The sequence below is a fragment of the Capsicum annuum genome, chromosome 6, assembly GCF_002878395.1.
Source record: "Capsicum annuum cultivar UCD-10X-F1 chromosome 6, UCD10Xv1.1, whole genome shotgun sequence".
Taxonomy (NCBI): Eukaryota; Viridiplantae; Streptophyta; class Magnoliopsida; order Solanales; family Solanaceae; genus Capsicum; species Capsicum annuum.
Genome location: NC_061116.1, coordinates 201,475,741 through 201,496,307, shown reverse-complemented (window position 1 = coordinate 201,496,307; position 20,567 = coordinate 201,475,741). Strand labels below are relative to the sequence as shown.

At 32.0% G+C, this 20,567-nt stretch overlaps 3 protein-coding genes across 3 annotated transcripts; 1 reads left to right on the top strand and 2 right to left on the bottom strand.

The window, feature by feature from the left end:
- The first annotated feature begins 7,812 nt into the window (after positions 1-7,812).
- On the top strand, positions 7,813-11,056 carry LOC107876123 (rop guanine nucleotide exchange factor 12). The gene is made up of 7 exons (XM_016723133.2): positions 7,813-8,263; positions 8,763-8,879; positions 9,012-9,166; positions 9,252-9,326; positions 9,429-9,698; positions 9,789-10,109; positions 10,357-11,056. Exons 1-7 carry the CDS (start codon positions 8,158-8,160, stop codon positions 10,738-10,740), a joined length of 1,428 nt encoding a protein of 475 aa, XP_016578619.1. The 5' UTR covers positions 7,813-8,157; the 3' UTR covers positions 10,741-11,056.
- A 309-nt stretch (positions 11,057-11,365) lies between these two features.
- Positions 11,366-13,273, bottom strand: LOC107876125 (photosystem I reaction center subunit VI, chloroplastic). Its single transcript, XM_016723135.2, has 3 exons — positions 12,905-13,273; positions 11,888-12,014; positions 11,366-11,731 (listed from the first exon to the last, which is right to left on the bottom strand). Exons 1-3 carry the CDS (start codon positions 13,033-13,035, stop codon positions 11,552-11,554), a joined length of 438 nt encoding a protein of 145 aa, XP_016578621.1. The 5' UTR covers positions 13,036-13,273; the 3' UTR covers positions 11,366-11,551.
- A 362-nt stretch (positions 13,274-13,635) lies between these two features.
- Positions 13,636-15,353, bottom strand: LOC107876124 (long-chain-alcohol O-fatty-acyltransferase). Its single transcript, XM_016723134.2, has one exon. The coding sequence runs from the start codon at positions 14,856-14,858 to the stop codon at positions 13,824-13,826; it is 1,035 nt and encodes a 344-aa protein (XP_016578620.1). The 5' UTR covers positions 14,859-15,353; the 3' UTR covers positions 13,636-13,823.
- Positions 15,354-20,567: the final 5,214 nt, after the last annotated feature.

Below are 20,567 nucleotides of genomic sequence, written 5' to 3'. Positions count from 1 at the left end.
TCTATAATGTTTACGGTGGAACTAAGACATCGAAGGAATTGTGGGGGGAACTAGAACGAAAATACAAGACAGAGGATGTGGGAATTAAGAAATTCTTTGTTGCAAGGTTCCTGGACTTTAAAATGATAGATAGCAAATCGGTTGTCTCTCAAGTGCAGGAATTGCAAGTAATCATCCAGGATCTCCTAGCGGAAGGTATATCTTTGAAAAATACCTTAGTTGAATAAATTAAAAATGTTCTTAGTACTCACATAAAATGTTTTGTAGGTTTGATTGTAAATGATGCATTTTAAGTAGCAGCGATCATTGAGAAGCTACCACCTATGTGGAAAGACTTTAAAAACTACTTGAAGCACAAACGCAAGGAGATGACTATCGAAGATCTTATTGTCCGACTGCGTATTGAAGAGAATAATAAAGCTGCCGAGAGAAGGTCAAAAGGAAATTCTACAATTAATGGAGCACATATTGTAGAAGATGACCAAAACAATTCTAAGAAAAGGAAGAAAGTTGAACAAGGAATCAATTAACCCAAGAATAAATTCAAGGGAAAATTCTTCAATTATGGCAAGATTGGACACAAGTCCACGGATTGTCGTGCCCCAAAGAAAGGCAAGAAAAAGGACCAAGCTAATATGGTTGAGTCTAACAAAGAAAGTGATGATTTGTGTGTTACGTTCTCAGAATGCAACTTGGTGAGGAATCCTCGTGAATAGTGGATAGATTCTGGTGCCACCCGCCATGTTTATGCCTACAAAGAGTTGTTTTCGTTATTCACTCCGGTTCAAATAGAAGAAATGATCTACATGACTTACTCCGCTACAGCTAAGGTAGAAGGAACAGGAAAAGTGGGCTTGAAAATGACTTCAAGAAAGGTCTTGACACTTAACAATGTCTTGTATATTTTGGAGTTACGTAGGAACTTAATTTTTATTTCACTTCTCTACAAGAACGGATTCAAATGTGTAACCATTTCTGGAAAAATTATAATTAGCAAAGGAGAAGTGTATGTAGGAAAAGTTTATCTCATCGAGAGCCTTTATAAGATAAATGTAATGAATGTTGAAATAAATAAAAGTTCAAATTCCTCTTACTTGCTTAAGTCTTATAATTTGTGGCATGAACGTTTAGGCCATGTTAATTACAAAACGCTACGAAAACTGATTAACTTAGAGGTTTTGCCAAACTTTGAGTGCAATAAATCAAAGTGTCAAACATGTGTAGAATCAAAGTATGCAAAGCATCCTTATAAGTCCGTTGAAAGGAATTCCAATCCCTTACACTTAATATATACTGACATTTGTGATATGAAGTCAACACCATCACGTGGTGGAAAAAGTATTTCATAACTTTTATTGACGATTGCACTAGATATTCTTATGTCTACTTGCTAAATAGTAAGGATGAAGCAATAGATGCATTTAAGCAATACAAAACTGAAGTTGTAAATTAGTTAGAGAAAAAGATCAAAATAATAAGAAGTGAAAGAGGCAGAGAATATGAATCTCCCTTTGCGCAAATATGTGTAGAGAATGGAATTTCCCATCAAACTACGACCCCGTATTCACCTTAATCAAACAGAATTGCGGAAAGAAAAAACCGAATTTTGAAGAAAATAAAGAATGCCTTACTTCTAAGTTTCGATTTATCGCAAAACTTGTGGGGGGAGGCTATCCTTACAGCCAATCGTATACTCAATAGAGTTCCCCATAGTAATACACAATCAATTCTTTATAAAAATGGAAAGGAAGGAAACCCAACTTGAAATATTTCAAAGTCTGGGGGTGTCTAGCAAAGGTCCAAGTTTCAATGCCTAAAGGAGTTAAGATAGGACCTAAGATGATTGACTATGTGTTCATAGGATATGCTAAAAGTAGTAAAGCATGTTGGTTTTTGGTTCATAAATTTGAACATCCAGATATAATTGAAAATACGGTAATTGAATTAGATAATGCTGAATTTTTTGAAAATATTTACCTGTATAAAATTAGACATGAACAGTCTAGTGGAGGATCTAAACGACCTCGAGATGAACCAATTGATAATAATAAAGAGAATCTAAGACGTAGTACACCTCAAAGAAGGTCTACTTCATTTGGATCAGATTTTGTAACATTTCTCTTAGAAAATGAGCCTCAAACATTTAAAAAAGTGATGTCGTCATCAAACTCATCCTTTTGGAAAGAGGCAGTCAACAGTGAGATTGATTCAATCTTAAGCAACCTTACGTGGGAATTGGTCGACCTTCCTCCAGGAAATAAACCTTTAAATTCTAAATGGATCTTCAAAAGAAAAATAAAAGCGGATGGTACTATTGACAAATACAAGGCAAGACTTGTAATAAAAGGCTTCAAACAAAAAGAAGGCCTTAATTACTTTGATACATACTCTCCAGTAATAAGGATAACATCAATGCGAATGTTAATTGTCTTGGCGGCGGTATATGATCTTGAAATCCATCAAATGGATGTGAAAACCGCATTTCTAAATGGAGAATTGGAGGAAGAAATATACATGGAACAGCCTGAGGGTTTTATGGTTCCAAAAAAGATAAATAAGGTGTGTAAGCTTATTAGGTCATTGTATGGACTAAAGTAAGCACCTAAACAATGGCATATAAAGTTTGACCAAACCATGTTGGCAAACGGGTTCAAGATAAATGAATGTGATAAATGTGTTTATATTAAAGATACTCCGAATCACCAAGTCATTATTTGTTTATATGTGGATGATATGTTGATCATCAGTAGAGATATTTCTGACATAAATGCAACGAAACAAATGCTCGAGAGCAAGTTTGATATAAAAGACCTTGGAGTTGTGGATGTGATCTTAGGTATAAGAATCCATAGAACTCCACAAGGGTTGGCATTGTCACAGTATCATTATATCAAAAAGGTACTTGACAAATTCAGGTATATGGAATTTGGTATTGCCAAGACTCTATTGGATGTGAGCTTTACACTTTGAAAGAATAAAGGAAAAACTGACTCACAATTGGAGTACGCAAGAGTATTGGGATGTTTAATGTATATAATGAATTGTACATGACCAGACAGCATGCGCTATTAGTAAGTTGAGTTGGTACACAAGTAATCCCAACAAAACTCATTGGATGACAATGAAAAGAGTTTTGGGGTGTCTAAAATACACTCAAGACTATGTCTTGCATTATAATAAATATCCCGCGGTACTTGAAGGATATAGTGATGCAAATTGGATCACCCGATCAAACGAAGTAAAATCCACGAGTGGATATATATTTACTATCGGTGGAGGTGTAGTCTCTTGGAAATCTTCCAAACAGATATGTATTTCTCACTCTACAATGGAATCTGAATTTATCGGATTAGATAAAGTCGGTGAAGAAGCAGAATGGCTCCAAAATCTTGAAATATGTTCCTTATTAGCCCAAACCAGTGGCATCAGTATGTATACACTGTGATGGTCAAGCAGTAATAGGTAGGGCAGGGAGCATAATGTATAACGGTAAATCTCGTCACATAAGACGAAGACATAATATCATTAGAGAATTTCTATCTAGTTGAATTATCACTGTTGACTATGTTAAGTCAAAGGATAATGTGTCAGATCCACTTACAAAAGGCCTATCTAGAGAAGGAGTAGAAAGGACATCCAAGGGAATGGGTTTAAGGCCTAGGACAAGTCAGCATGGCGGTAACTCTACCTAGCAGACTGGAGATCCCAAGAGCTAGTTTCATGGAGATCAAACAAAGTTGTGTATGACAAGTTCAACATTGTCAATTACCCAACTCATTCTCATGATGTAGACAATGTTTAGTAAACAAGGATAAGACTTAAAGTGAAAAGTCTTTTAATGATTATCTAAATTTGACAGATTTGACCAAATAGTTTAATCTATAGGATTGAAAGTTTAGAAATCACCTATGTGAGGGCGAAGTGGAAGCCGCTTCATGGAGAAGGTTAGTAAAGACCTATTCTCTAAGCTCTCATAAAATTGGGACGTGTTCATGGCTGAAAAGAATAAAACCGTGAGAACCATAAATGGTAAAAGGTTGGTTGTGTGACATGTGTTGTATAGGTGTACATTAAAGCTCAACGGTTCAAAGATATCAAATCTACTAATTGACCAAGTGCATCCGATGCATGCTCACTATGAAAAGTTCAAAGGAAAACCCACTTATCCAGATGCAATCAGTCTTTGCTTGATGATCACATACTTATCCGTAAAGTTTTACAAAGAATAGTCATTCCCCATTTATGTGGGGGATTGTTGGGTTTAATTGGTGTGAATGAAAAATAAAGGGACACAACCTTCGAGCAAAAGACATTGTTTTGGAAAAGGTGTGACTGTTCAAATAGTTGTGTCTGTTCAGAAAAAGACATAATATTTTGAATGAACAGACATGACTCTTTTAAAGGATACACCTTTTAAGTGGACCATTGCCACCTTTCAAAAAAGGTATCTGATGGCTATATAAATCTGCTTTCATCCACAGGTTTAGAAATGAATGAAAAATTTTCTGAAACAAAAACTCTTTTTGTCTTCAAAACATTCTTTGTGATCAATCAAATCGTTGAGTGAGTTCGACGAATCAAATTATTTGAGGGACCACTATAGTTGGATTGAAAGCCATTTTATCCTGGGAAGAATATTTCAAAACCTCGGGTACAGTGAGGGAAATTATTCCTTAAGGACACTCCGTGAAGTCGGGGGTACTTGGCTTTATATTTCTATTTCATCTTAATTTCTGAAAAATAAAATACACTTCTTAGAAAGATTGTTTTGATCTTGTGTTGAGGTTGTTTTTGTACTTCATAGTATTCTTGTTTTAAACTTGAACTAGTGTTGAAGTTGTTGTGCCTAAATATAGATTCTTGTACCCGAAAACACCATAAAATAACACTAAAATCTTAGAATTCTCTTAGGACTGGACCATCAACTCACGTGCATCCACATCACCTATTGTTATTATTTGCAATAGTTTGTTGTTGCTGAGAATCAACATTTGACGCAACAAATTTAGCAACATCGTTATGGGCCTCAACATCTGGATGGGAACTTGCCAACAAGCCCAGTTGTTGGTTCTTTCCATGAGGTCTTCGATCACCATCTTCCCACCCTCTCTTCTCATTCAGAAATTCTCTCAAATTTCCTTGAAATTTTTCTCTAGTAGTTTTTTCTTCACAACCCTCGCCACCTACACTTTGGATAGTATCTAGTTTCTTTTTCAATATCAAACGATATGTACCTTCATTATGTCCTTGGTGTTTGCAAAAATTACAATACAAAGTTAGACTATCATAAACAATTTCCTAAAAATTCTCTAAAAGCTTGGCGGTGCTCGGTATGGACTTAACTTGTGTTGCATTGTCTATAGCTATTGGTCTTCCGATTACTGCTGCTATAGACAATAATGACCTCTTGGCAAATAGATGTGGAGCCAAGTTCGGCAAAGAAATCCACACTGCCGCCTTAGTTGTTTCTTATTTGTGGTTAAAATTGATAGACCATGGGAATATCCTATATTGGTGCTCATTTCCATTGTAAGAAAAATATTTCACTGATCTTGCAAACATAGTCACATAATCATCATATTGATCACACCTTAGCTAGAGTTGTCGTGATGTCAATGAACCAATTAGACAATGACCCTTGATTCCAAGATGTTTCAATAGCAATGTTCTTAGGTCCTTCAAATCGGGTGCACTTGAAGAGAGTTTAATCACAATTGATCGATGCAACCCTTCCTCGTTAGCAAACACTTCTCTTTCCTCCATTGTAAACTTGAGTGTAGGTTCACCATGAATATATTCAATTGGTTTTAGTTGAGTTCTCATCTTATTTAATTTTGGACAACTTGTCTTGGATTTAGTAATTCAGAATATGATGTTTGTGGATTAGAAGTAGGGTTTGGCTCTCCTACAGTCATAAATAGACGCGACCATGACTTTCTTAAGTTTGCATCAGAGTCGGCTGGAGAGAGAAGAGAGAGAGAGTCGCTTACCTAAAATTGTTATCAACCATTCCTAATTTCTCTCTTAAATGATTTTTTTTCTTATTTCGAATGAAAATATTAACTATTCAAAATAAAAAGGTTTCAATATTTTTAATGATTTTCAATATTCAATTTTTAAAATTTTAAGTATAATTTATGTATAGTTCATATACATATTACTTAAAAAATTTCTCAGAATTTGTGTGTATGAAATCTGTATAAAATCAATATGAAATATCAATATTCTGCTCAAGGCTTACTTGTACATATTTTAGTGTATGAAACGTGTATAAAATATGGTACATTTAATTAGCTTATGTTTGTTGTTATTTGTCACGGGTTTGAAATCTATATATAAATTTGTGTATTTTTAATTTATTTTTTTTGTTTATACATGTTTGTATGTAAGAAATTTGTATATAAACTGATATGAATCATGAATATGAGATTGTTCACTGAATTTGCTATTACATTAAAAAAGAATCATGGATATAAATAAACATGTTTTATGTATGAATTGTGTCTAAAATATGCTAAATTTCACTGGTTTAGGTGTACTTTTATTTTCTGAATTTTGAATTTTGTAGAAAATTGATGTATCTTTTAACGTTGTTAGTTACTTAGCAAGTTGTATTATTTGTTAATAAATACACATAGAAAGGTATAAAACATGATGTTCATAAAACCTCAAATAACGATGTTGTTTCAACTGTGTATGAGAATGTATTCATTGAATTTGTTATTTCTTACAAAAAGAATTTAAAATATCATGAATGAAAACATGAAATTCACGTTAACTAATGTATAAAATTTGATTCACGAATAAAATTTATATTGCAAAGAAGCAAGCAAAAAATAAATATTAGTGTATGAAAAAATTAAGGATAAAATGTAAATTTTAACAATCTGATAAAAATTTATGTGATGAAAGCAATTTAAAATAATTATTAATATCAAAGAAAAGAAAGTATGAAAGAACTAAGGAAAGTATATGAAAGAAATTTATGAAAAGACAACACTATTAAAAATTTTGAAAGAATCAACTAATATTAAAAAATATTATTTAAAGAAATAAAAGAAGGAGAAATTTAGGATTTCTTAAAATCTTTTTACCTTTTTTTTTTTTTGCTTTGTTAAGTGGAGGATTTGAGGAGATTACATAATAAAAAAAAAAGTATAAAACATTAAGGAGAAAATTTAAGGATTTATTATTAATCCTTTATTTAATTTATATACATGTAATAGATAAATTTTTAAAAAAATATTTCAAAATATTTTTAAAAGATGCTACAACTTACAATTAAAACCTTAATTCAATAAATATAAAATAGTACAATTACAATTTACAATAAACAATCTAAAAAGTATATACAAAATAATTTTCATATAAAATAATGATAAATTAACACAATGTAACAATTTATGATCCAATTTGACATCAAATAACAATATTTAACCTTTTTAGCCAAAATATATTTTTTCTTACTTTTACATATATGTAAATTTTTTTTCCTGCTCAGGCGAGATTGATTTGTACCAAGGTTCAATGTTTATCCCTTTTTTTTTTTAATAAATTGACACAGAGATTATCCAAAACCAAACTTATTACCTCCAAACACTACAAAATTCACTTTATTTCTCAAGAAAATATTTTTCTGTCTTACCAAACACACCCTAAGTTTCTCTCTAGCAACTAGAACATTCAGAATACACTTTGCACACGTTTGAACTTATCTCTTTTAATTAAGTTGGGTGGCCTGACTTTTTAAAGCAAAATAAAGCCATTCATTGTCTTATAAACAACAACCAATAGCAAACGAACAAATATAATTGCATTCTATAATTAGTCAAAGCATAGGCCAATGACAATACATCCTGTTTCCATCATTCATCAAAAACAAACATGCACACACGTTGTTCCAACCATTCACTAAAACTGAATAATTAACAACCAAAAGTTCCTCCCATCAAGAAAACACTTTGCCTCCATCCCTTTCTTTCCATATTTTCTTTCATTTTCACCTCACCAACAACCCCATTTTCGTTAACTTTCTTGTCATATGATCTCAAGTTTCATTTTCTTAACTTAACATTTTTGCTAGAATCAACAAGAAAATGGCTGTCTAGGAATACTTTTATGGAATGTGTGATATTTGAAGGGCGTTAAACGTGAAGTATGATTCTTGAAACGAACAATAATTCAATGGCTGGATTCAAGAAGTCACGTTTGGCCAATGATTCAGGGGTCACTAGTCCTCATTCCCCAAAGAATCTACCTTCAGGTAAGTCATTTTCTTCCCTTTCTATTTGTGGATGGATTCTTGTTTTTGTTCCTTCTCCATGAAACACAACGAAAAAGTTAAGCCGATTGTTAAAGCTCCTGAGGTCTTGTTGGCAGAGCTAGAATTTTCATTTAAGAGGATTTAAAATATAAAGAAAAACACATGAAGAAGCCAAAAGAGACGCACATAAAAATTATCTTAGAGTAATTTCGAAAAAAGGGGGGGTCCCCTAGCTCTGCTGTCACCTTTAATGCTTTACTTTTGGAAGAAAAAAAAATTGGTTGAACATGTCTAAAGCATTAATTAAGGTTATCTGGCCAAAGCTAAAGAAAAATGTTCAATTTCTCCTTTAGGGGCAATTATTCAAAAAAAAAATTATCTTTTGGGGTGAAAACTAGTCTATGAATTGACAAATATAGTCAAAGGATCAATGTAGTTTCCATGTTTTTGTGAGTTTGCCACATTGTTGACACACAAACTATTTTTGGCTCATATTTAGATATGGAGTTGATGAAGGAAAAGTTTGCAAAGTTGCTTCTTGGTGAGGATATGTCTGGTGGAGGAAAGGGTGTTTCGTCTGCGCTGGCTTTGTCAAATGCAATCACAAATCTATCAGGTAATTCAAATGTTTATGAATTTGACAACTCAACTTTTCTTTTCAATGTCTGGTATGTTGTTTTTGAGATACATTTTATGAATGTTTCTTGTATATAATTGTTCTATTTTTCTTTATTTTCTCGAAATGTAGCTTCTGTTTTTGGAGAAATGAAGAGATTAGAGCCAATGTCAGCTGAGAGAAAAGAGAAATGGAGGAAAGAAATTGGTTGGCTTTTATCTGTCACAGATCACATTGTTGAATTTGTTCCTTGTAAACAAAAATCAAAAGATGGAACAAACATGGAGGTATCTCTCTCTTTTTCTCTCTTTGTTGTGTGTCGCATATATCTACCATACAACAAGAGTGATCATACATTCATTAATTTATCAGGTTATGGTAACAAAGCAGCGATCTGATCTTCAAATGAACATTCCAGCACTACGCAAGCTAGATGCAATGCTTATTGTAAGAGATATGAAGTTCTTTTGTTTTCGTTTTCCTTATGTCATTGTAGAATGTCCTTAATTGTCGTGATTGATTCTTATGTCCCGATGAATTGATCAACAGGATTGCTTAGATGGCCTTAACGATCAACACGAGTTCTCCTATGTATCAAAAGATGATGAATCAGAAGAAGGAAAAAACAGCAGGAAAGATGACAAATGGTGGATACCTACTCCTAAGGTTCCTCCTAACGGCTTGTCTGATTTTATGAGGAAATGGCTGCGATGTCAGAAGGATTCAGTAAACCAAGTTCATAAAGCAGCCATGGCCATAAATTCTCAAGTCCTATCAGAAATGGCGATTCCAGAAAGTTATATAGAATCCCTACCTAAGGTATGAAAACGAAAAAAAATCATGAGTCTCGCTTTTAAGTTACTTCAAGCTTGTGATCTTGAGTTAACATTTCCCTTTTACTATGTTTAGAATGGGAGAGCAAGCCTAGGAGATTCGATCTACAAAAGCATCACCGAGGAATACTTTGATCCAGATTACTTCTTCACAACGATGGACATGTCGTCAGAACATAAAATCTTAGACCTCAAGGACAGGATCGAGGCTTCTGTAGTTATTTGGAGAAGAAAAATGAATGCTAAAGATGGGAAGTCATCCTGGGGTTCGACTGTTAGCTTTGAGAAGAGAGGAATATTTGAAGAAAGAGCAGAAGTCGTCTTGCTAATTCTTAAGCAGCACTTCCCTGGAATTTCTCAGTCAACACTAGACATTAGTAAAATCCAATACAACAAAGTACGAAGCATGCACATTTTGATTACTTTCAATTTCATATTCTAGAGAATCTAGACTTGTTTTCTTTTCTTCCATTAGGCGATTCAAGTTCTTTGTCATTATGAGATCATCCATATACTGTTTGGTGTTCCTCAATTTGTTTCATATTTTCTTCTTTGGCCTAAACAAAAAAGTTCAACATCATAGAGGATCTAGTTCTTCTTCTTCTACATGAACTAATGGAACAAGATTTACTTCGATTTTGCAGGATGTGGGACAAGCTGTTTTAGAAAGCTATTCAAGAATAATAGAAAGCAGGGCATTCACAATCATGTCACGAATTGAAGACGTTCTCCAAGCAGATGCTATGGCCCAAAATCCTTCCAATGGAGTAGCAAAGAGACCACTATCAGATAAAGAAGAAGCAGGGAAGCTTAATTCTGCAGACAATGGAGCTGCAATGACACTTTTGGACTTCATCGGATGGACACCTGATCAAGAAAGCGACTACACTAAGAAAGATTTGAAGGAGGATCCAACTAAAGATATTGACACAAAGATCAAATGCAAAGCTCCTAACATAGTCACCAACAAGAGGTTTTCTTACCTAGAGAACTTAGGTATGTGTAGAAGTCCAACAGCCCGTCACTAATTGATGGCAGTGCAGAATTTTAGTTAACTCATGAGGAGCGACAGCAGAATTCATGGAAGTCTGAAAGCTTGTCCTCAAATGTACATGTTGAGATGAATCACACCCATCTAGGATTTAACTAAGCGATTCCTTTTGTAAGTAGGGAAAAGTTAGTGGACCTACCGGGTCTGTGGAACTTCTTTTGAAGTGATTTAGTATGTACCATATGTCACCTTGTTATAGAACAATGTGAATTTTGGACTTTTTGCAAATAGTCCAATGATAATGTGAATGACCTTAGGTCTTTAGATTTATTGGGAAGGAAGTCTGCAATACATATTTGGTGTCCATACTGTTAACACTACCATTTCCTTATCAGTGTACTTTCTTGTTTTCTTAAAGGAAAGAAGCAATTAACTGTTATCAGATTACTGGATGGACATGGTTTGATCAAACCTAAAGCAAAGAGCTGCCTGTTTTATCAATATTTGTTCACTGGATTAACTTGCTAAGAAAAGTTTAAGGCAAAGGAGCTTTCCGTTGAAGTGACATACAATGGAAAGTTAACGCCCGATTAGAAGTCAAATAGGTTCTTTTCCAGAGTATTTTTTAACAATATCACAAAGGCATAATGAACCAACAAGAATTACACCCTAGCAAAGATGATAAAATATTATAGGCTGCAAAGTCAGAAAGCAATGTTTCGAATTTGCCAGAAGATTTAACTTGTTGTAACAAAGGTCTGAGGTAGGCTTCAATTTACACTTACAAGCTGTGACAGATCATACATCAATTACAGAATGAAGGTCAAGAAATTTGGATTAGAAATAAATTAGATCTTGCCACGTGGACCGAGCTTTGGTGGAAGTTGGGGTCCTTTCTTGATTGGTAGGATATCTCCTGATGCAGTTGAACTGAAGTAAGCAAGAGTTGAGCCACCTCCCAATATCAAGAACTTGAGCAACAGACCTCTTTTTGTGAAAGGAGCAGCAAAAGTCTCAAAGAATTTGCTCTACCAAATACAAAATGTTATTAGAAAGACAGTTATAACTCAGTAATGTTCTGGCGAATCGATGCTGCAACTAGCTAGTCAATTATGAGCTAAAATACACAACTATTCTACAGCAGGCATGGCAAGTAAATATGAACCATTTTTTGCAATAAATACCTGAAGAGAGTTGTAGGGTGAAGGTGCATCTGATCCATACAAGTCCCACTGACCAGTGGTGTTGCCCAAATCCTCCAGGTCAAAGTATACACTCTTGTCACCATATTTTGCAACCACAGCACCAGCCCTTCACAAATTTATCATAATCAATCAAAGCAACAAAAAAAAAGAAAATGCTTACAGGCCCATAACTCATCTTTAATTTGTCTTCCAATGCTAAAATGAATAGAATAATAGTTCTAAAGATCCTCAGATAAACTGATTCATGCTGCTGGGAGGTAGCAGGTGCCCTTTGGAATTAGTTGAGGGGCACACAAGTTGGCTTAGACACCATGGCTAATTTCTTAAAACTGATTCAATCGTTGAACTTTACAACTTAAGTCCAGGTTTGACAAGCCACAAACTACCAATCTTCACAAACAGAGGCGAATTCCTGATTTAGAGTTTGCGGCTTCAAACTGAGTATGGTTTTATTACATTTATGCATAATTTTTTATGCAAAGTACATAATTTGTGCCAAATTCAATGGGTTCATTGTCCTTAATTCTGCCTCTTTGCGAATGCAAAAATGTGCCGAATACATGGCTAGCAAGGCTGAAGAATTGAGGATGCATTCATGACATCTCATTTGGAAATTACATGGTATTCATTGACTTATAACCTGTTTGGCCATGACCAAGTTTCTAGGAAGTTAAAAATATTTATGTCGGAGAATCAAGTTGTTTAAAAAACAAGTACTTCTGAGTAGTAATAGAAGTTGTTTTATCAGAAACTGAAAAAATACTTTTTTCGTTTCCAAAAGGACTTTTGGGACCTTAATCAAACACGATTGTTGCTCTAATTTTGACAAATTGCTTTGCAAGTTGATTCGTCAAACACAAATTGCTACTCTCCCGAAATACTTATTTCGAAAAGAACTTCCGACAAGAAAAAACTTTGTCAAATTAATATGCAGATTTTGAAAACTTGGTCAAACAGACTACTAAAATCTGAAACATGGGCCATCTAGTACCTTACCTGGATTTAGAGGGCTTCAAATTGAGGCGAGATGATTTAACATGAAGTTTAGTTCCAGTAATGGAGCTTCCAGCTAGGCCCTTGACACTTGTGGTGGGCTTCACTACAGTAAGAGTTGCCATAGACGCCATTATTGGGCTCTGTCCAGACTAGGAAGAAATAAATTTATGGTTTCTAATTTGGTTTAATAAATGATCTGATTGCGAACACGTTTGGTTTTGTTCAGTCTTTTTTTTGCATGGATTCCAACATGACACGTTGGAAAGTGGATATATTTCTAGAGATTTGGAGTTCCACTTGAGTGGAGACACGTGTAACCTAGATGGATAATTTTCATAATCCTCTCTCTTGTAATTGGACTATAAAATTTGTGCAAATTTTATTTGCGAGTCGGATACCAACTTTTGAAACATGACACAACACCAATAACATATATTCCCACCAAATAAGATCTGAAAAGGCTAAGTGTACGCAGTAGATAAAGAGGTTATTTCTGAGAGATCTCGGCACTTTTGAAACATTAAAATCCCGAAAATAGGCAAAAGATAAAAAGTAATACTTCATTCATTTTAAATAGGCGAAGGACAAAAAGTTATACTTCATTCATTTCAATTTATTTGTCTGAATTTGACTTAATAAAGTGTACTTGTGAGCTATTTTATTAGTTGAAGGGCATTCTTTTAATATGTGATACATATAAAAACACATAAGAAAATAAATAGTACAAACAATTTCCATTTTAGACGTTACAGTTTTATTTCTTTCTTGTTCAGATGCAAATGAATTGACCCAATTGCTTCAAAATTAGTCAAAGTGAATGTCACTACTAAAGTGCAACAGCGTACCATGTTTTTCTGGGAAAAAATGGAGCTAACTCCATCCCAATCTGAGTACACTTACAAGCAACTAGTACAAAAATCTAAATTCCAAAAACTGAAAGCAACTTATCTTTGACCAAATCTACCAAAACGTAGTACTCATTAATGGCTTTTTGGTCTAACCCATTCCTAATAATCTGTGGGAAAAATAGCCAATTACCAGTCCAAGCCACAAACGCCAACGTGAGTACACCAGATACCACTCTATTCATCTGCCATACGCCACCCAAATATTTCTTCACAACAACCTCAATACACAAACAAATCCCATGTAATACAAAGAACCAAGTCACCTCCCATGTAGGTCTCGCGCGCGATAGGTAATAGTAAATCAACTCATGCATTAGGCCAGACACCAAAAATGTAGAGAAAATTGCTGGCAGTTTAGCCAGTTCCTTCCCTAAAACACGCGCTGAAATAGCGCTGATAGGGAAATACACTGCTGGACGTAAAATGCCAGGCACCATGAGGTTCCATCTACGGCCCCAGAAATCTTGAAGTGAGGTGGCGAGGTATGGATCGTTGAATTGAGGCTCGATTTCTAGCCCGAGTAGAGCTCGTACTGGAACAACTGTAATTGCGAGGACTAACTCCACTGCTATATAAATATGAATGCAGTAAAGAACCAATATTACATGCGAAGGTAAAAACTCTCTGTAACTATACGCCCCAATAATAGCTCCCAAAAGAATAATCTTCCCCCAAAACAAACGCGGTCGACTTGAAATTCTAGATCCATCTCTGATACCGTGTTTGGGTTTGACAGGGAGGAGAGCAATGGAGAGGAAATGAAGAAGAGGCAAAGAAGAGTAAGAGGATAAAGGTCCACGATCGAAACAAAAGAGGAGGAGCTTGAAATTGGCAAGCCAAACGAGGTAGAAAATAGTGGGGGCACCAAGATGGAAGGAAGAAAGATCGAGAGGGAGTACAAGGAAGAAATAGATGACTGGAAGAACAAAGAGAAGTCTAAGAATGCCAGTAGGAATGTGGGTAACGCAGTAGTAACAATAGCATAAAGCTCCAATAGCTGCAAACCATACACGAATGAAATTTTGGAGCTCGACAGTTACATCCATGGCGGCGCTGGTAGGTAGACTTCTCTAATAAAAGCTTTCAGGCCTACCTACTATTGGAAACAACGAGATGCTCAAAGACTCTTAGGTTTGGTAGGCTTGTTTAAGTGGAATACTCATCATTAAGTTTGATAATAAGTTTATGAGTAGAATTTTTGATTGATGGAATAAAAAATTTTATTTGAAGACTAATTTACATCATTATTAAAATATGATATAAATTTAATATCAAATATTAGTATTGAAATGTCTTATTTTATTCCATTCAATATGAGATTATTTTATTTCAGGCATCTTTTATATAATATAAATTAATTTAAAAATTATAATTCCTTAATAATTTAGTTTATGTAACAATCACCCCTCGATTCGATTCTTAGTATAAAAAGCAAAAGGAAAACAAAAACAAAAGAAAATTATTTATATGTGAAATATGAATACTAAGATCAACAATGATCATCAAAGAAATTATTGAATAACTTAGAAAGATAGATATTATTGTTATGCAAGGTTTGAGATAAAGGAGTATGGCTCCTGTGACCAAAGACTCATCCACTCTCCAATACATCACCCAAATTGGACAAAGAACTCCACCCGTGCCCATCAAGTTAACAATTGATCTAGGTGGACAAATTTTATGGATAGACTGTGGAAATGGTTATGTGAGTTTCGCTTATCAACTGGCTTGTTGTGGCTCAACTCAATGTACCCATCTTACAAGCATTGTGATTAAAAAAAAGCTTATTCTTCATTCAAATGTTGAAATAGACCAGATGCGCAATGAAGCTGTGATTTGCAAAAATAAATCTAAAAAATATGAAAAAGATGTCAAAGTCACCAACAATAAAAAAAAAAAAAAAAGGACCACTTATTTGTAGCAACAAATTTTTTATCAAGAAATCTAATTTTTTGATGATTGATAGTGATTGTACAAATCACATGAGATATGATAGAAATTATTTTAAAAAGTGTATGTCTATGAAAAATAAAAAAGTCAGAATTGAAAATGGTGATTATATTCCTACAAAAGAAAAAAAAAATTATTGCAATCAAAATAAGTACATGTACCAAATTAATTTCATATTTTCTTCACGTGGCTGAATTTGATAAAAATTTGTTATGTGTTTTCCAATTATAAAAAGATTTAAATTATATTTGGAGACAAATATTGTCAAATCTCTAATTTCACTAATCAAGAAATTTTATAAGTTGAAATGAGAGATAAAAAACTCTTATTTAATTCAATAAAAGATCTTGCAAAATCAAAAATAAATTGACACATTATTTCATGAGGTCAAATTCAAGCGAGATTACAATCTACAATTCCCCATCTAAGGTGGAGTGTTGAAAATTAAATATGTCTCATGATATTCCAAAAATACCACAATTAGCTTCATTATTTGTAAAAGCTTTTTTATTTTTGTAGAAATTCAATTTATGAGTAGCTAACTTTTAATGTTTTTAAATTAATTTTATTAAAGTCTTATGTGGCTTGAACATATAAATTAGTTTCTTCTTTATTTTTTAGTTGAATTTACAAATAATATAATTACATATTTTTCTATTTTTTAGCTATTATAGCTATACATACATATTTTTGAGTTTTTAATAAAATAATTTTTTAATATAAATATAATATTTTTTTCTCTAAATCTTTCCCCATTATTTTCTTAAATTCAAAGCTAACAACCACCAATTTTTTTTTTAGATAAATGTGTGTTTGCACATGTTATGTTTTTATTATTTTTAATCAGCTAATTAGAGAAGGGAGAAAATTGAGGAAAAGGTGTTTTTTAAATCTTAAATGAAGGATTGGTGACATTAACCAATTTAAAGGGTCAAACATAATTAAAAACCTTGATTAGGTTAATTGTGAACTTAATTCAAAACTTTTTAATCTTTTCAAAAATACAAATTAACCCACACCCACAAAACTTTCCTTCCTCTACAAACCAATGTCTCTCTCTCTTCTCTCTTTCTCTCGATAGTTTCTCTTTCGAACTTCTCTCAACCAACAACTTTTCAAATTTCTCCTTTCAATCTTGTGCAACTTCAACCTCTGGCAACAAATAGTTTTGAGTTCTTGCCCGTTTCTTTTTTACTTTCAATCGTCAGTCAACGTGGCAACATTCTCCGGCGACAACAACTTTGAGTTCTTCATCATTTCTTTTCGATTTTCACAAGTAAAAAATTAGGGCTTTTAAGTTATGACGAAAATGAGGAACTTGATTTGTTAGTGTTTGTTATTTTTTTATATATTTTTTTAATGTTGTTATTTTTTAGTTGAATTTCTCATCTGGATGTATCTGCTACTGCTGTTTTTTAATAATGGATAAAACATGTAACGTGAATCCAACAGATGAGTATTTGTTGCAACATATATGACTAATCTGTTCCACATATTAGTAATCTGTTGCAACATATACGACTAAGATGTTGCACAGATTAGTAATATGTTGCAACATATATGACTAATCTGCTGCAACATATATGACTAATCTGTTGCAACATATATGACTAATTTGTTGCAATAAATGAGTAATCTGTTGTAATATATATGACTAATCTGTTGCAATTACTTATTTGTTGAATTCATTTTATAGTGTTGTAATATGAATCCAACATATGGGTCATTTGTTGCAACAGATTAGGCATATATTGCAACAAATTACTAACTTGTTGTAATAGATGACTCATATGTTAGATTCATGTTGTAGATTCTATCCATTGTAGCAGTAGTAGATACACCAAATAAGAAATTCAACAAAAATTATAATTTTATTTACAAAATAAGCTATGAAGTAATATCCAAGTGATATACGAATAAAATTTGACCTAAAAGATTTTAAAAAAATTTCAACAGGGGCACAACGAATAAGTAAAACACATGAAAAATTTTATGAAACAAGTAAAGAAGACAAAAATAATATACCATACATCAAATGCAAAAGGATCAAGGGGAAAAACATTTGATTTCTCCTAATAACGTTTAAGTTCCCTAATATTTTAATTGCTTTCTAATAGTTGGCCTATCTGTTACAACAGATTTTCTATCTGTTTGATAATTTTCAACAGGTGAATCATCTGATGCAACATGCTAGTCATCTATTGATTCAAATAAAGCAATTATTAGTAATAACTAAATTAATTTAGCTAAAATTAAAGACGTCTCTACGACAATGGGACAAACATTTGTCTTCTCCTAAAAATATTTGAGTTCCCTAGTATTTTAATTATTTTCCAATAGATTATCTATTTGTTGCAACAAGTTAGTCATCTAATGCAACAGATATTTATAACAGGTTAGTCATTTGTTTATTCAAATTAAGCAATTATTAATAATAACTAAATTAATTTAATTAAAATTGAAGATAAGTCTTTAATACAAGACCTTAGACAAGGGGACAAATGTTTGAGTTCTCCTAAAAACATTTGAGCTTTAGTATTTTAAATTGCTTTTCAACATATATCGAACTCAAAACCAAAATAAGCCACGGAATTTTAAAAGTGACCAAAATAGGCCACTTATTTAAAAATTCAAAATAGGCTAAACGTAATAATTTATTACATTTTCTACTTTTTTCTTAACGGTCAACTAACGGAGTTGACTTTTACAAAAACGTAAGAATTTCTTACGTTTTACATTTTTTTTGTAAAAAGTAAGAAATTCTTACGTTTTATAAAAAAAATGTAAGAATTTCTTACGTTTTACACAATAATCGAGAAAAAATACAATGAATTGTCAAATAAATTAAAAAGGTACTAAAAAAAGAGTTGTTCAACATAATAAAAGTTACGTTCTTAACTTTTTTATAGCAGTGGTCCCCCACCCACAATTTCTTTTTCCACAAATGTCCCATTACTTCTACTTTTTTCCTCTTTTACATATGATAATTATGATTTTTTTTATTAGTTAAATTTATTTATATTTTAAATGTGGTTCAAATAATTTTTTTTTCTAATAAATTTTTACGTTTTACATAAAAAAAAAAAAAGTATCAATTACCTCATTAACTTAACAATTTTCTTATATTTATTCTATATAAAAAAAATAATCACTTCTATCCTTAATTATCCGATTTCTCATTAAAAAAATTATACTTTTGAGTTTTCCTCTACTCCAAAATAGTGAAATGCTGAATTATCGTCGATCAAATATGCTACTATATACAAGAATTATATTTTTTTAGGAGTGTTTCTAAAAAAATATATTTTCTTATATTAATTTAGGAGTGTTCATAAATTAAATTATGATTTTTTATTCTATTAATTATAATATGAAACGTATTTGTGCATGGAGTTTCCTCGATATCCTAATCGAAATAGTAATCAAAAACTACGATGAATCACTATACGAAAAAATTAATTTCATATTTTTAACACACCAAAAAAATATAATTCTTCTATATAGTAACATATTTGATCGACGATAATTCAACATTTCACTATTTTGAAGTAGAGGAAAACTCAAAAGTATAATTTTTTTTAGAGAGAAATCGAATAATTAAGGATAGAAGTGATTATTTTTTTATATAGAATAAATATAAGAAAATTATTAAGTTAGTGAGGTAATTGATACTTCTATTTTTAAAATTTTTTATGTAGAATGTAAAAATTTATTACATAGAGGAAAAAATAAATTATTTGAACTACATGAAAAATATAAATAAATTTAACTAATCAAAAAATTCATAATTGTAAAAAGAGGAAAAAGTAGAAGTGATGAGACATTTATAGAAAAAGGAATTGTGGGTGGGGGACCACTGCTATAAAAAAATTAAGAACGTAACTTTTTGTTATGTTGAACAACTCATTTTTTAGTATCTTTTTAATTGATTTGATAATTCACTGCATTTTTTCCTCGGTTATCGTGTAAAATGTAAGAAATTCTTACGTTTTTGTAAAAGTCAACTCCGTTAGTTGATTGTTAAGAAAAAAATAGAAAACGTAATAAATTATTACATTTAGCCTATTTTGGTAACTTTTTAAATAAGTGACCTATTTTGATCACTTTTTAAATTCTGTGGCTCATTTTGGTTCTGAGTTCACATATATCTTATCTATTTAATAATTTCCAATAGATGAGTATGTGTTACAACAATTTAGTCATCTGTTGCAGCAGATGTCTATATTTGTTGGATAATTTTCAATAGATGAGTTAGTTATTGCAACAGGTTAGTCATCTGTTGCAACAGATGTCTATATATGTTTGGTCATTTTCAACAAATGTCTTTAACTGTTTGGTTTTTTCCAACAGATTACTCATCTATTACAACATGTTAATTGAAATCATAATTGAACTTATCAATTTATCTTTAATTTTAGTTAAATCAATGTTATTATTACTAATAATGTCTTAATTCGGATCATTTCAAATAAAATTGGTCAATTAACACTTTACTCAAGACGAATACACTTAGATGGTCATGTAATTACTATAAGATTAATTGAAATCGTAATTAAAATTATCAATTCATCTTTAATTTTAGTTAAATTAATTTAATTATTACTAATAATTGCTTGATTTTAATTATTTAAAATAAAATTGGTCAATTGATCATTCTACTTAAGACGAAACACTTAATTGATTATGTAATTACTATAAAATTAATTGAAATTGTAAGTCAACTTACTAATTCATCTTTAATTTTAGTTAAATCAATATAGTTATTTCTAATTATGGTTTGGTTTAATCATTTCAAATAAAATTGG

Coding starts and splice junctions, on each gene's coding strand:
- LOC107876124 (XM_016723134.2), bottom strand. CDS start 14,858: ATGGATGTAACTGTCGAGCTCCAAAATTTCATTCGTGTATGGTTTGCA.
- LOC107876125 (XM_016723135.2), bottom strand. CDS start 13,035: ATGGCGTCTATGGCAACTCTTACTGTAGTGAAGCCCACCACAAGTGTC. Junction 12,015..12,904: donor TTGAAGCCCTCTAAATCCAG/GTAAGGTACTAG, acceptor AAATTTGTGAAG/GGCTGGTGCTGTGGTTGCAA. Junction 11,732..11,887: donor CACCCTACAACTCTCTTCAG/GTATTTATTGCA, acceptor TGTATTTGGTAG/AGCAAATTCTTTGAGACTTT.
- LOC107876123 (XM_016723133.2), top strand. CDS start 8,158: ATGATTCTTGAAACGAACAATAATTCAATGGCTGGATTCAAGAAGTCA. Junction 8,264..8,762: donor CCCAAAGAATCTACCTTCAG/GTAAGTCATTTT, acceptor GCTCATATTTAG/ATATGGAGTTGATGAAGGAA. Junction 8,880..9,011: donor TGCAATCACAAATCTATCAG/GTAATTCAAATG, acceptor CTCGAAATGTAG/CTTCTGTTTTTGGAGAAATG.